At 45.5% G+C, this 14,902-nt stretch overlaps 1 protein-coding gene across 4 annotated transcripts in view; it reads right to left on the bottom strand.

Annotated features, from left to right (window-relative positions):
- The window catches only part of IFT27 (intraflagellar transport 27), a 63,599-nt gene that overhangs the window by 7,530 nt on the left and 41,167 nt on the right, over positions 1–14,902 (bottom strand). For 2 of the 4 annotated variants that reach the window (XM_073574363.1, XM_073574364.1), the window contains exons 2-3: positions 6,471–6,550; positions 3,282–3,341 (exon numbers count right to left, since the gene is read on the bottom strand). In XM_073574363.1, coding sequence (XP_073430464.1) covers positions 3,282–3,341; positions 6,471–6,550 — 140 coding nt within the window. Of the gene's footprint in view, positions 1–3,281; positions 3,342–6,470; positions 6,551–7,053; positions 7,191–14,263; positions 14,314–14,902 lie in introns of those variants that run through there. The other 2 variants (XM_073574365.1, XM_073574367.1) reach the window with 2 other exon arrangements.

Raw genomic sequence — 14,902 nt, 5'->3', positions numbered from 1 at the left:
AGAACGGGAGTAATAGTCACTGTGGATTTTTGCGTTTACTTACACGTAGAGAAGCTGTCAATCAATGCATGTGGGTGTAATGTGTGTAATCCTGTGGGGTCCAGGTCCTGAGACTACAACTGGTCCTTCAAAACACTGCTCTGCCGATCAGCGCCAACTCCTGCAAGAGCCTGTACCCAGCTATGTGCACAGGTTCAGAGACTTTCTCTGGAGTCCATAGACCACTCAGCGCTGCAGCCTGCCGCAAAGTGTTTTTTGAGTGATTGATGGGAGTTTTGGGACCTCAACAGCAATCAAGCTGATGCATATAAAGAAGGGACTAGATATTAAATGAAATTATTAGCTGCCCTCCTTTAAGTATGATACATAAGTGTAAGGGCTCGTGCAGAAGACTGCATTTTCGGTCGGAGTGCAATCCGACAAAACATTAGACTGCACTCGGACCAATGTTATTCTATGAGGCCATGTCTAATATTTTCCTCGGACACTGTATGTCTGACAAAAAAATAATAAATTAATAAATAAATAAAAAGTTGCAGAATGCACAATTTGCACCCGATATTCAAATCAATCAATGAGTGCGTAGACAAAATTTAGACCACACTTGAAAATTGGACCCCACTCCAATGTCACACAAGGACTGACAGAACGGAGAGCATGGAGAATTCTTTTTCCCATCTTCTCCTCATCGGATCTAGCTCGGATCAAGCTTTGATCTAACTCAAATTTTTCTGAGGAAGACGCCTCCTACTTTTGATAAAAAAAACCTGCAAAAGTGATCATCGTGATTTAAATATGTCTTAAAGGAGTAGGATACGGCAGTGGCTAAACCGCCGGGAAGCCGCGTGTGAACAGAATCTTGTTCCGGTATTGATTTGATAGAGCGCACTTGCATATTTGTCTGGAAGTCCTGGTTAGTGGGATCTGCCTGGGTCCCGATTGTGCTGATGAATTGAACTTGTCTCAGATCCCCTGATTAATTGACTTGTTTCCCGAGTGTTAAGGATTAGCTGTCCTGCACAAGAACTGAGCACTCACCACATTTAGGAATGATTTATCTTACGCTCCTGTAAGAAAGCTCGGTTTTCATATGCCTATGATTTATGTAGATGTAAGCAAGTGTAACTCTGCTTTGAGACCCTGCACCATTTACTCTTTTCTGCAATTGTCGCTCTGTACATCATCCCTGTTGATGTTGCTATGCTTATTGCTACTATCTGTATAAAATGGAGACATAATGGATCAGACTGATTCACGGAAAGCCACACATTACAGTCACTGCGAAGAATGGATTAGGGAATGACAGAAACGGCCTAATATACGATTAATAAAGAAATAGCTCAGTTGTCATGCCACAGCACGCTACTCTCCAGGGTACCGCCAGCCGGTATAGGGAGTCTCGTTCCACCAGCATTTGACCCATTAACATGCTTGAGTTTCCTCCAAAAAGAAGAGACACCCATTGATGCACAGCAGTTTACCACTTGCCAGAACATCACAGGGTACTGACTGGCTCCATGACCTCGGTCTCCACTGTAGAAACTCCAAGAAGCGGCACTAAAGAGAGTTTCATTTCCTCTGGAGGAAACTTAAAGACAACTCAGACAACCCCTTCTAAATGTTTCCATCAGTAAGATAATAACACTAAGGCCACATTCACACTCTCAGTATTTGGTCAGTATTTGCATCAGTATTTGGAAGAAAAAAATCAGGAGTGGGACAATCCGAGGAGAAGTGTAAAGCCGGGATCACCCATGCGAGAAACTGGGCTGAGTCTCGCATGTTAATACCTGGCACTGCCACCGGCACTCGGGAGCGGAGCGTGCGGCCACATAGCAATACATTCCGGTGAACGCTCCGATCCGAGTGCCGACGGCAGTGCCGGATATTAACATGCGAGACTCGACCAAGTTCCTCACATGTGTGATCATGGCCCAATAGAAACACTCAGATGGTAGCTACCGACACTAGATGACGCTAGAGAGGCTTTGGGCTGATTCATCAAAGCTTTATCGCCAGACTTCTGGTGGTAAAAAGCTTTGAAAAATCACACTTTTTCTGCATACGTGACGTGTTGGTGCCAACAACAGAAATCCTTTTCCATGTTGGTTTGTCCCTGTGTTTTTCTACTTAGCACAGAGTTGTGATATTTTTTGCTTTCCACAATAGCATATTCTGACATTATCTGTTACATCCTCACAGCCATATTTTATGGTGACTCTTTTCCATCTGTCCCCATCTTCTAATTTATGAAACATAATTAAAAGAAAAATAGAGGGAAGAGTTATCTGAAAGAAGGAGAAGAAGACTGAAGAAATAGACTACACAGGGTTTGTAGTCTGTTCCCATGGGGACACATTGGCCTGCACTGGGGCTGTGAACACAAAGTTGGAGGATATTTTTAATCAATACGATTTCCAAAGTTCCTTTATATTTCATTTGAGCAGCAATAGAAGAAAATACTAAATTATTGTGGCAAAAGTAGACATAGGAAGTTTGACAAAAGACCATCAACTACTCAATAATTTTCGGATACGGCTTCAAATGCGGATCAGATTTTTTAATTGGACATAGCTGGTCAGAGGAAAAATCGCTACATGCCTAAGTTTGATCTGATATTCGGAGCGCATTCGGCCATGCAGGTTAACAAGTCCGTGGAAAAGATCGGACTGCACTCGGGTGACATCTAAGTGCAGTCTGATTTCCACAGACTCACAGAATGGAGAAGAAGAAGACATTTTTTTCTGTCTTCTCCGCATTCGAGAGGATGATCAGAGTGTGATTTACATCATTCGAGAAAATACGATTGTCTACACATGCCCCGAAAGAGACTTTTGCCACACGCACAAACCCAATGTGTCCAGTAGTGTCTGAATAGGAGTCACGTGAGTGAGAAGTGGACCGGAGCGGCGCTGGAAAGCTCTTTTTGAAATGCAATTCAATGGTACTCCAGTCTCCAGGGCCAAAATCTGTCATTTTATTCTTAGCAGTAGGAAATAATGCAGAATGTTTTAAAGGATTGTGCAACATTTTTGCTGTAAAGGCGCAATAAAGGTTTAAAAAAAAAAAAAAAAAAGAGAGAGCATCTTTGAGTTTGCTCAAAATTAACCAACCCATGTGCGCCATTTGGCACAAAATACAGAAACGAATGCCACTAAGCAAAAAAAGGAAATTAATTAAAAAAAAAATTAAGTGTTGGATCTGGGCCTTACTCTCGCCTTGCTCCTGAAATACAAACATAAGACATAAACCCAGGAGTAGGAAACCATAAGTGCGCTCACCACACTATCGCCTGTATCTGGAATTTGCACGGTTTTCGTTATGACATCCATGACAGTGCTCTGTTGAGAAAAGAAACAGCCATCAGTCAGAGTCGTCCGGAAATGATTCTTTTGCTAAGATTATAATCTGGAAATGCAAAATCCCATTGTTTGCTCTGCTGAACCCAGTCCCTTTTCCATGAGGCTTGAAGATTGAGTGACATAAGGCGCTGTTCACATGAGCAGTTGTCATCTGAATGTTAAAGGATCCATATTAATAAAACAAAAACCAGAGCTCAACCAGATGCAAAATGGAAACCAAAGTTTAGCTAACTGCACACAGAGTTTTCAGAGGAGTTTTTTTTAAACAGAAACTGAACGAAAACTCTTCATATCTCAAAACGTCTCAAAAACTTGAGTTTCCGCTCAGTTTCTTCTGCAAAAGCTCCTTGGAAAACCCAGTGTGCAGACAGCCTTTCCGTTTTTAATATAAAATGCATGGTCAAAAATGTGATAAAAACTTGTGTAAGAAAACGCAATAAAAAACACAAGTAACCTAATTTACTTAATAGGTGCAAAAACCTGCAACATCAAAAACCCACCCAAGCCTCATTGTGGGCACACAGCTTTGAGGGGCGAAATTTGCACCAAAAATCAGCGAGGCTACGTTCCCATGATGAGGTTTTGGTGACTTGTTTTTTTTTACGCTGCTTATTTTTGAAAAAAAAAATGAATTTACTTAAAGGGAATCTGTCACCCTTTTTTTGACTTTGAGCTGCCGGCACCAACATCTGGGGCTTATCTACAGCATTCTATAATGCTGTAGAAAAGCCCCCGATGTAACCTGAAAGATAAGAAAAGAGTTATATTATACTCATGGGGGGGGGGGGTCCGGTCCAATGGGTGTCACGGTCCGATCCGGCGCCTCCCATCCTCATATGATGCCGTGCTCTTCTTCCCTTCCTGTCGTGGATCCTGCGCAGGCGCACTGCTCTGCCCTGTTGAGAGCAGAGTAGAGTTCTGCAGTGCGCAGGTGCTGGGAGAGGTCCGGCACCTGCGCACTGCAGTAGTCTGCTCTGCCCTCAATAGGGCAGAGCAGTGCGCCTGCGCAGGAGCCACGACAGGAAGGAAAGAAGAGGATGGCATCGCGAGAAGATGGGAGGTGCCGGACTGCGACACCCATCGGACCGGACCACCCCCCCGTGAGTATAATCTAACTCTTTTTTCTTATCTTTCAGGTTACATCGGGGGCTTATCTAAAGCATTACAGAATACTGTAGATAAGCCCCAGATGTTGGTGCCGGCAGCTCATATTCGAAAAAAGGGGTGACAGATTCCCTTTAATGGACGCAGAAAATCTGTAAAGTCAAAAACCTCACCACTCATCATGGGAATGTAGTTGAACACAAAAATTGACAGGCTACAGATTTTAGGACCTGAACAAGAAGGTCACTTTCTGTGCAGGACATTTCTGTGAGCAATGTTTGAGAACACAGGGTTAAAAATGTTTCTAGTCTTATTTAAGAAGCAAAACTTAAAGAGGATTTCTGGGACTTCAGATATTGATTGCCTGGCATTATGATAGGTGATCAACATCAAATCAGTGTGGGTCCAAATCCTGCCCCAAATAATCAGCTGATTAAAAGAGTTTTACAGTTTTCGGGAAAAAAAAAAACACAAAAAATTCTGTTAGGCTGTGTGCACACGTTGCGGATTCTGCTGCGGTTCCGCTGCGGTTTTGGCCCTGCGGAAACGCAGCAGTTCCGCTGACATGGTACATTACCATGTAACCCTATGGCTTTTCAAAACCGCTGTGCTCACGCTGCGGTTTTTTCTACGCGGTTTTGCTGCGGTTTACAAACTGCAGCATGTCAATTGTTTGAGCGGTTTCCGCAGCAATTTCACACCTTTAACATAGTAGAGGTGTGAAACCGCAGGGCTAAACCACAGGTCACTTTACCTGCGGTTTTACCTGCGGATCCGCGCGGAAAAACCCGCAGCTGAATCTGCAACGTGGCACATAGCCTTACCCGGCTGCAGTTTGTTTATAAAAACAAACAAGTTGTTATTTACTCACTCTCCCTGGGTCCAATGCTGAGTCTCAGGCGCTGCTCCCGCTATCCGTTATTGTCTGATGTCAAGTCAATAGAACTGCAGCCAATCACTGAGATCAGCGGCCCTGCCCGAGTTGATGACATGAGCTGTTCAGCTCAGTCACTGACTGCAGTGGTAGCGTCACGATGTCAGTGCTGCAGACAATAACAGACACTAGGAGCAGCAATGGAGACTCAGTGCTGGACCCGGGGAGGGCGAGTAAAGAATTATTTTTTTTTTTTTTCTTACAAACTGAAGCCAGGGAACAAGAGTTTTCTAAAAGCAGAAAACCCCTTTAAAAGGGACCTTTATTTTGTACTAGAAGTGTCTGATATTGCAGCTCAGCCCCATTCACTTTAATGATAATGAGCAGCAATGAGCTGTGGTACCTGGCTGAGCCCGATACTGCAAAATGTTTGGAGCCATCGGTGATGAACAACGAAGTGGAGACCCCCAAATCCTTCAATAAGTTGATCAATGTGGGTGTTGGAAGTCAGACCCCGACCATAGTCCTGGAAAACCCTATCTTTGTCCCAATCGCAGACACAGCAGTGAAGGATAAATGCCGGCTCGTCTAGGACAATAACCCTTTATGCATTTCCCAATTGCGGTTGCAAAAGAACACAAAAAAAAAATCAAAGAAAAGAGATTATAAATATATATATATATTTATGATAAATGTAACAAAAGTATGTAACATTTTGGTTCTTAAAGTTGTTCCTTTTTGTAAAATTAGTAAAACTTTTAACCCATTGTACGTTTCCACAAAAAGTGGGAGACAAACAGTTCTGGCTGCACTACAGCTTACGAAAGGTCATCGTGTAGCCTTCCCTGACGTCTGGATAGGGAATCTGTTTAGTTATGCCTTTTATGCTCCGTAACTGAGCAAAATTTACACTCAGGACCCTAAAGGGAGCAGAAAAAGAATGTCTAAAGGGGAATAATAAAAACAAAAACCTGTTAAAGAGCCGTTCTTCAGATGTGCTGGAGCGGTGGGGATTTATCAGGTGAGTAATGTTCCTTCTGTTATTTTGCGGCATCGCCGCCTTTGACCAATTTGTTTCTAATTTCAGATAATTGCTATGCGATAGGCTTGTTAAAGTATCGTTGTCATACCATACTATAGTTCTTTGGGAAATGGCTTCCGTCACTACGGAAAAGCTGGATGAGAGTGCTCTTCCCAACAGTGGAGTCACCTGCGGAGCAGAAAGCAGAAAACCATCATATCAGCAGCTATCACAGGTGCATTAAAAGATAAAATAATCTATAGATTCAGTGATGACACAATACAGAATAATCTTGCAGTGATTCGCCTGGAAGAAAGCACAATTCTGACTAGAGGCGCAAACTTGCCGCTGGTCCAGACTGTCAATTTACAGGAGTGCAACCTCTTGGGCAAAGCAGGAAGCCGGGACAGACGCGCTCCTGAAGATACAACTTGAGGAAACCCTGTTAACGCCACAGGCAATGACTACTGCTACATGTTACTGGGCTATACAGCAGAAGAGGCCGAATGATGCCCACTTGTCTGACATCAGAGCTTTGCCTCTATTAGTTATTAGGACACCAGCTCCTCTGGCCACCATGGCACATAACGCTGGGACCAAGCCATGACAGAAAGGAGCAGGAGCCGAGATGAAGGATCTCCGTGCCCACATTATACTGAAAGCACTTCTTGTATTCCAGCGAGAACACCCACCTTCATGTAAATGCTAATCTTCATAAGGCCTACAAGTACTTCAGAGTGAGCGAAGACAGTTAACATAGAAAACTAATTCCTAGGAGTGATGAGGTGCTACGTGGGAACAGTGAGTGAGAGACAGCCGAGCGTGGGAATCGGCCTAGTAAGTTGTCATTTTCCAATCCCACTGCTTAGTATGCTGCACTTATTAGGCTTTAGGAATACATCTATAAAGCACATTTGGGAAATAGTCTCACAAGCAGCCTGACTAAAGGCCTGAAATGTGCAGAGGTCAGGGCTTATTAGCACGAGCAATAAGTGAGGAGTCATTAAAGACCAGGGGCAAGTAAGCAGTAAATGTTTGCAGTAGCAGGGGCTCTGGCCTACCGTACCGAGGAACAGAAACTCTGCCTCTTCACTGGCTGGAGCCTCTGAAATCTCCTCTGTAAGGCTAGGTTCACATTAGCAATTGAATCCGCAGCGTATCATCCGCAAACGCAGGCAAACACGCAGCGTTTTTTATGCACATCATCTTACGCATGACGGGAAAAAAAATGCTGCATGATTGGGCATGCGTTTGTGTTGTTTATGCGAATGCATTCGATATGACATCAGACAAAAATGGGCGTATCTCATGGGATTTCTATCTACATTCTGAAGAGTACATGCGTATCAAACACATGCGTACGCATGTCCTTGCGTACAAATGCGTTCCCATAGGCAGTAATGCGTTTTTTGACGCACTCATCCGCATGTGCATGCCTGCGCATATTTGATGGATTTTTGACGCCTCAAAAAATGCAACATGTTGCGCTTGCCGGACACCGCGAAACGACGCATGCCTCTGCGTACACCATGTTAAATATATCTACGCATGACGCATGCGGTTGAAATGCTGCGCGCATAGACGCAAACGTGAAACATGCCTCAGGCTGAAGTCACACACCCACGAAACACAGACTGTGCTCAGATCAAAATACCCAAACAGACTGCTTTATATATGCTGCTCTCTCAGATAATGAAACCACACAGTTGAGACAGGTCTTCTGATAGTCTTTGTGCCACAGATGTTATTACTAGAGATGGCTGAACCTGAACAGTAAACTTCCGTGTCTGTACTGAAACATAAAGATACCAAATGTAAATTTTTGGTGAAGAATCAACAACAAGTGGGACACAATTGTGAAGTTGAACAAAATTTATTGGTTACTTAAAATTTTTGTGGAAAGTCAAAAACTGAAAAGTGGGGCGTGCAATATTATTTGGCCCCTGTAACTTAATACTTTGTTGCGCCACCTTTTGCTGTGATTACAGCTGTAAGTTGCTTGGGGTATGTCTCTATCAGTTTTGTACATTGAGAGACTAAATTCTTGCCCATTCTTCCTTGGCAAACAGCTCGAGCTCAGTGAGGTTTGATGGAGATCGTTTGTGAACAGCAGTTTTCAGCTCTTTCCACAGATTCTCTATTGGATTCAGGTCTGGACTTTGAATTGACCATTCTAACACCTGGTTACGGTTATTTGTGAACCATTCCATTGTAGATTTTGCTTTATGTTTGGGATCATTGTCTTGTTGGAAGACAAATCTCCATCCCAGTCTCAGGTCTTTTGCAGACTCCATCAGGTTTTCTTCAAGAACGGTCCTGTATTTGGCTCCATCCATCTTCCCATCAATTTTAACCATCTTCCCTGTCCGTGCTGAAGAAAAGCAGCCCCAAACCGTGATGCTGCCACCACAACCACGTTGGACAGTGGGGATGGTATGTTCAGGGTGATGAGCTGTGTTGCCTTTACGCCAAACATATCGTTTGGCATTGTTGCCAGCTATATGTGTGATCTGTTGATGGGAACTGTTAATGTGTGACTGGTGAGAAGTGGAGTTTTTCCAAGAGAGAGCGGTGGGACTGTAGACAGTTTGAGGGGTGGAGCCTGGGCAGAGTCTCAAGGGGGCCCCAAAAATTTTGCCAGTATGGGGCCCTGAAATTCCTAGCGGCAGCCCTGACCACCACCATGTTTGACAGTGGGGATGGTGTTTTCAGGGTGATGAGCTGTGTTGCCTTTACACCAAACATATCGTTTGGCATTGCTGCCAAAAAGTTTGATTTTGGTTTCGTCTGACCAGAGCACCTTCTTCCACATGTCTGGTGTGTCTCCCAGGTGGCTTGTTGCAAACTTTAAGTGACACTTTTTATGGATATCTTTCAGAAATGGCTTTCTTCTTGCCATTCTTCCATAAAGGCCAGATTTGTGCAGTGTACGACTGATTGTTGTCCTCTGGACAGACTGTCCCACCTCAGCTGTACATCTCTGCAGTTCATCCAGAGTGATCATGGGCCTCTTGGCTGCATCTCTGATCAGTATTCTCCTTGTTTGAGATGAAAGTTTAGAGGGACGGCCGGGTCTTAGTAGATTTGCAGAGGTATGATACTCCTTCCATTTCAATATGATCGCTTGCACAGTGCTCCTTGGGATATTTAAAGTTTTGGAAATCATTTTGTATCCAAATCCAGCTTTAAACTCCTCCACAACAGTATCACGGACCTGTCTGTTGTGTTCCTTGGTCTTCATGATGCTCTCTGTGCTTCAAACAGAACCCTGAGACTATCACAGAGCAGGTGCATTTATACGGAGACTTGATTACACACATGTGGATTATATTTTTCATCATTAGTCATTTAGAACAACATTGGTTCATTCAGAGATCCACAATGAACTTCTGGAGTGAGTTTGCTGCACTGGAAGTAAAGGGGCCGAATAATATTGCACGCCCCACTTTTAAGTTTTTGACTTTCCACAAAAATTTAAAATAACCAATAAATTTCGATCAACTTCACAATTGTGTTCCACTTGTTGTTGATTCTTCACTAAAAATTTACATTTGGTATCTTTATGTTTGAAGCAGGATAAGTGGGAAAAGGTTGAAAAGTTCCAGGGGGCCGAATACTTTCGGAAGGCACTGTATAAAGTTTACCTCCAGTCACTGGTGTCGGCTGATTGGACAATTGCTCCCATCAGCAAACGCCTATTGCTACTAATAACAGAGAGAGCAGGCAGCGGCTGATGGGATTATTTTTCAGCCAGCGCCTGAGCTCTAAATAATTAAAAAAAAAACAAACAGTGTGGGTTCCCCTGTGTTTTTAATAACCAGCCAGTCAAAACTGACAGCTGTGGGCTGCAACCCTCAGCTGTCAGCATTAGCAAGGCTGGTTATCAAGAATAGTGGGTTCCCCAAGCCATATTTTTTAATTATTTAAACAAATAATTTAAAAAAACGGCATAGGGTCCCCCCATTTTTGACAACCAGCCTTGCTAAAGCTCACAGCTGGGGGCTGATATTCTCAGGCTGGTATGGGGCCATGGAGATTGCACTCCCCCAGCCTAAAATAATAGCCTGCAGCTGCCCAGAAAAGGCACATCTATTAAATGCGCCAATTCTGGTGCTTTGCCCAGCTCTTCCCACTTGCCCTGTAGCGATGGCAAGCGGAGTTAATATTTGTGGGGTTGATGTCACCTTTGTATATTCTGGTGACATCAAGTCCACAGATTAGTAATGGAGAGACGTCTATAAGACACCTATCCATTACTAATCCTATAGTGGTATGGTAAATAAAGACACAGCCAGAATAAAGTCCTTTATTAGAAATAAGACTAAACACAGTTTTACTTTTTTATTTAAAAATAACAAAACACAGTTATACTCACCTAACGCCCATTCCATTGAATCCCTTGTCTCCTGTAATAAATCAAAAATAAAAAACAACAATATCCCTCACCTCTCTGTCATTCTGTCCCATGGCGTAATCCATGTCTGGGGATAAATACTTTTCAATCTGGATGGTGGCAAGATGCAACCGTCCAGGCTGAGAATTACTGGTGAATGAGCTGCTGCGAGCGTAGCGTCAGTAACTAGTGGAGACGTCATTGAGGTTACCGCCGGTAAGTGAGGCTGTATTCCCAGCCGAGCCAATGAACTGCGGTGACCTCCCATTGGTGAGATGCACGCTAGCACAGTGAGGAAAAAAAATCTCATGGTGCAGAGGCGAGTTCTCAGGGAGAATTTCACTGAGGTGAATTTGATCTGCGGTGAACTCGCCTCTGCACATCCAGGGGTCTGCCCATCTCTAGTTGTTACACAGAGCAAACCTCTTGTCCATGTTATTGGGTCTGCCACATAATTATACCCCTGGGTTCGGTATGTAGTTAAATACTGCTGATGGGGCGCAGTTAGACAGCCATACAACACGGATGACGATTGCATTGCAATGCTCGGACTGACCAGCGGCTCTTGTGACCTTGAGCTTGACAGCATGTATTAGTATGCACCTATCAGGCTTGGGTCAGGAGAGCCATCAGCCAGTCTGTGAACTACAATGCTATGCGATGGTCGTCTGTGGCACCCACATTGTGAGCCCAGAATAAGCATGGGTTAGAGCTTGGAAATCCCCTTTAAAGGGATCATGTTGTACATACAGTCGCGCTGTACGTGATGTGTCGATTCAAAAGTCTGCAGTCATTTAGATAAATGTGGACAACCCCTTTACGCTCCCATGATGAATTTTTGACGCTGCGTATATTTTCTGTGCAAAAAAGCAGTCTTAAATTTCCTACAAAATGGATGTGACTTATCGAAATGTCATGCCCACTGTGCTTTATTTTACATCAGCCTAAATTGACCTGCGGTGCGTGTTTCAAGTCGGCAACATTTCAATTTCTCTTGCAAGTACACTGAGTTTTATGTGCGGATTTTTCCCATGAAATCGTGCTAGATGTGGAAAATTTGCAGGAATAAAACTCACACGCTTTTTTAGTGCATTTTCGCTGCAGAAATGCACTAAAAACAAAGGTCATCAGCACATGACTATATCAATAAGGTTTGGTCAAAGCCAAATACCTGGACGTACAGTGGCATATAAATCTTTGGGCACCCCTGGTCAAAATTACTGTGAGGCCGGGATCACACTACCATGTGTGATGTGAGACACTTGCACGAGTCTCTCGCATCAACACCCGGTAAAGGTAACCGGAGAAATTGCACCATACAATTTGTTGTGTAATATCTCCTGAGTATGCCGATACCCCATATGTAGGGGAATACTATTTTTGAGGCACAGTGCAAAGCTCAGAAGGAAAGAGGCACCATATTCAGATTTTGCTGGAATGGTTTGAGGGTGCCATGTCACATTGGCAGACAGGGCCGGACTGGGACTATAATTCAGCCCTGGCATTTGAAGTTACACAGGCCCACTAGTCACATGGTGACTATATAATATCTTTGTAGGTTACAAGAAGTGAGAGGAGATTAACACGACTATATAACATGTAGTCAGAGCTGTGCCCAGTATTTCAGCTCAGTCCTATTTATTGCTTTTAGGTACAGTACTCCTCCCAAAGCTCTGTCCCCTTTTGTACGCACAGTGACAGAATTCCTGGCAGAACTGCTATCCATTGGGCAACCAGACCCCCTGGTCACAGCCTCCCCTATAATACCTCACAACTTTTGAAGAAGGGAAAGAGGGAGAAAGACAGCGGCGCGCACTGCGCGCCGCAGCAAATTTTAGGCCGCGCCCCGGCCACATCCATTTCGCAACTAGTCACACCCATGTCCACGCCCAACCGCACCCATTCAGCACTGCTGATCACACTGACTGGTACTGAGGGCACAGTGGCTGGCATTATGGGCACACTGACTGGCACTAAGGAAGAGAGAAAACAGAGAGAGAAAGAAAGAAGTAAAGAAAAGAAAGAAAGAACAGAGAGAAAGAAAGAGGGGAAAGAAAAAGAAAGAAAGGGGAAAGATAAAGAAAGAAAGAGGGGAAAGAAAGAACAGAGAGAAAGAAAAAAGAAAGATTAGAGAGAGAAAGAAAGAACAGAGAGAGAAAATGAGGGAAAGACAGAACAGAGAATGAGAAAGAAAGAACAGAGAAAGAAAAAGCGAGAAAGAAATAAAGAAAGATTCTATAAAGATACTATAGCAGCCCGGCTCCCATTGTAGTGCCCACCTGAGCCTCCTGATGCAGGACATATCATGATCCGCTCACATGGCCGGCATTCCCGATTCCAAGGCGATCCTGCTGTCTGCGCAGTCGGAGGAAGATATGGTGATGGAACTGAAGCATTCCTAGTTCCGTCACAATCTCCTCATGAAATGATCTCATTTCCGGTCAGCTTCCAGCATATCACTTCCGGTGGAACGTCATGTGTGAGTTTTAAAATGCTCCTTGGGGCTCCCCCGTGTACTCCTGTGTCTGTGGCAAAAGCCTGCTTTGTATGCGTCGTACACACTTGCTCCGCTTCTTACATCCCGTACACATATGGCTCCACTCCGCATACCCCATACACACGCGGCTAAGCTCTGTACACCAAGTACACGCGCGGCTCCAGTCCGTACACCCCGCGCACGCGCGGCTCCAGTCCGTACACCCCGCGCACGCGCGGCTCCAGTCCGTACACCCCGCGCACGCGCGGCTCCAGTCCGTACACGCGGCTCCGTTCTGTATACCTCGTACACACACGGCTCTTCTCCGTACACCTCGTACACACGCGGCTCCTCTCCGTACAACTCGTACACACGCGGCTCTGTTCTGTACACCTCGTACACACGCGGCTCCTCTCCGTACACCTCGTACACGTGGCTCCATTCCGTACACCTCGTACACACACGGCTCCGCTCCGTACACCTCGTACACACACGGCTCCGCTCCGTACACCTCGTACACACGCGGCTCCGCTCCGTACACCTCGTACACACGCGGCTCCGCTCCGTACACCTCGTACACACGCGGCTCCGCTCCGTACACCTCGTACACACGCGGCTCCGTTCCGTACACCTCGTACACACGCGGCTCCGCTCCGTACACGTGGCTCCATTCCGTACACGCGGCTCCATTCCGTATACCTCGTACACACACGGCTCCGCTCCGTACACCTCGTACACACACGGCTCCGCTCCGTACACCTCGTACACACACGGCTCCGCTCCGTACACCTCGTACACACGCGGCTCCGCTCCGTACACCTCGTACACACGCGGCTCCGCTCCGTACACCTCGTACACACGCGGCTCCGCTCCGTACACCTCGTACACACGCGGCTCCGCTCCGTACACCTCGTACACACGCGGCTCCGCTACGTACACCTCGTACACACGCGGCTCCGCTACGTACACCTCATACACACACAGCTCTGCTACATCTACCCTGTAAACCCCTCCTGACCCCACACATACTTACCTCATCCAGCACCATGACAACCAGCACAGCAGAGTCCGGCAGACACCAAGAGGCAGGGTTGTGCGCACAGGACCTGTGATGAGGTCACAGGAGGGGCGGAGTCAGGGGTCACATGATCAGGGATCTGGACAAAGGCTCCTGATCATGTGACCCCTGACTCCTCCCCTCCTGTGACCTCACAGGTCCTGTGTACAGAGAAGAGAGCAGGTAAGCGACGATGGGGTGCGTGGCCGCTTATCTCCCTGCAGTGCTCGCAGAGGGCCGGCGGCAGGAACAACAGCCAGGCGAGTGGCCGCATCAGCTGGCAAGCGGCCAGATGAGCGGGCGGTGCCACCCGCAGTCCACATGACAGCGGCCCAGCGGGAAAATACCCAGTTGGGCATATTACCAATCCGGGCCTGTTGGCAGAGCCCCTGAGGTGCCAGAACAACAGAAACCCCTATATGTGAATTAATTTTGCAAACTACATTCCCCAATGAATTCATCTAGGGGGGCAGTGATCATATTGACCCCACATGTGCCTCACAGAGTTTTATACTACTGAGCGGTGAAGAAAGAATAAATTACATTTTTACCACTAAAATGTTGTTTTAGCCCCAAGTTTTCATTTTTTCTAAGGGCAAATAGGAAACTTTTTTT

The sequence above is a fragment of the Dendrobates tinctorius genome, unplaced genomic scaffold (assembly GCF_039654945.1).
Source record: "Dendrobates tinctorius isolate UK_male_01 unplaced genomic scaffold, ASM3965494v1 ptg000038l, whole genome shotgun sequence".
Taxonomy (NCBI): Eukaryota; Metazoa; Chordata; class Amphibia; order Anura; family Dendrobatidae; genus Dendrobates; species Dendrobates tinctorius.
The sequence above is the reverse complement of the archived record's forward strand: the minus strand, read 5'-3'. Positions and strand labels throughout refer to the sequence as shown.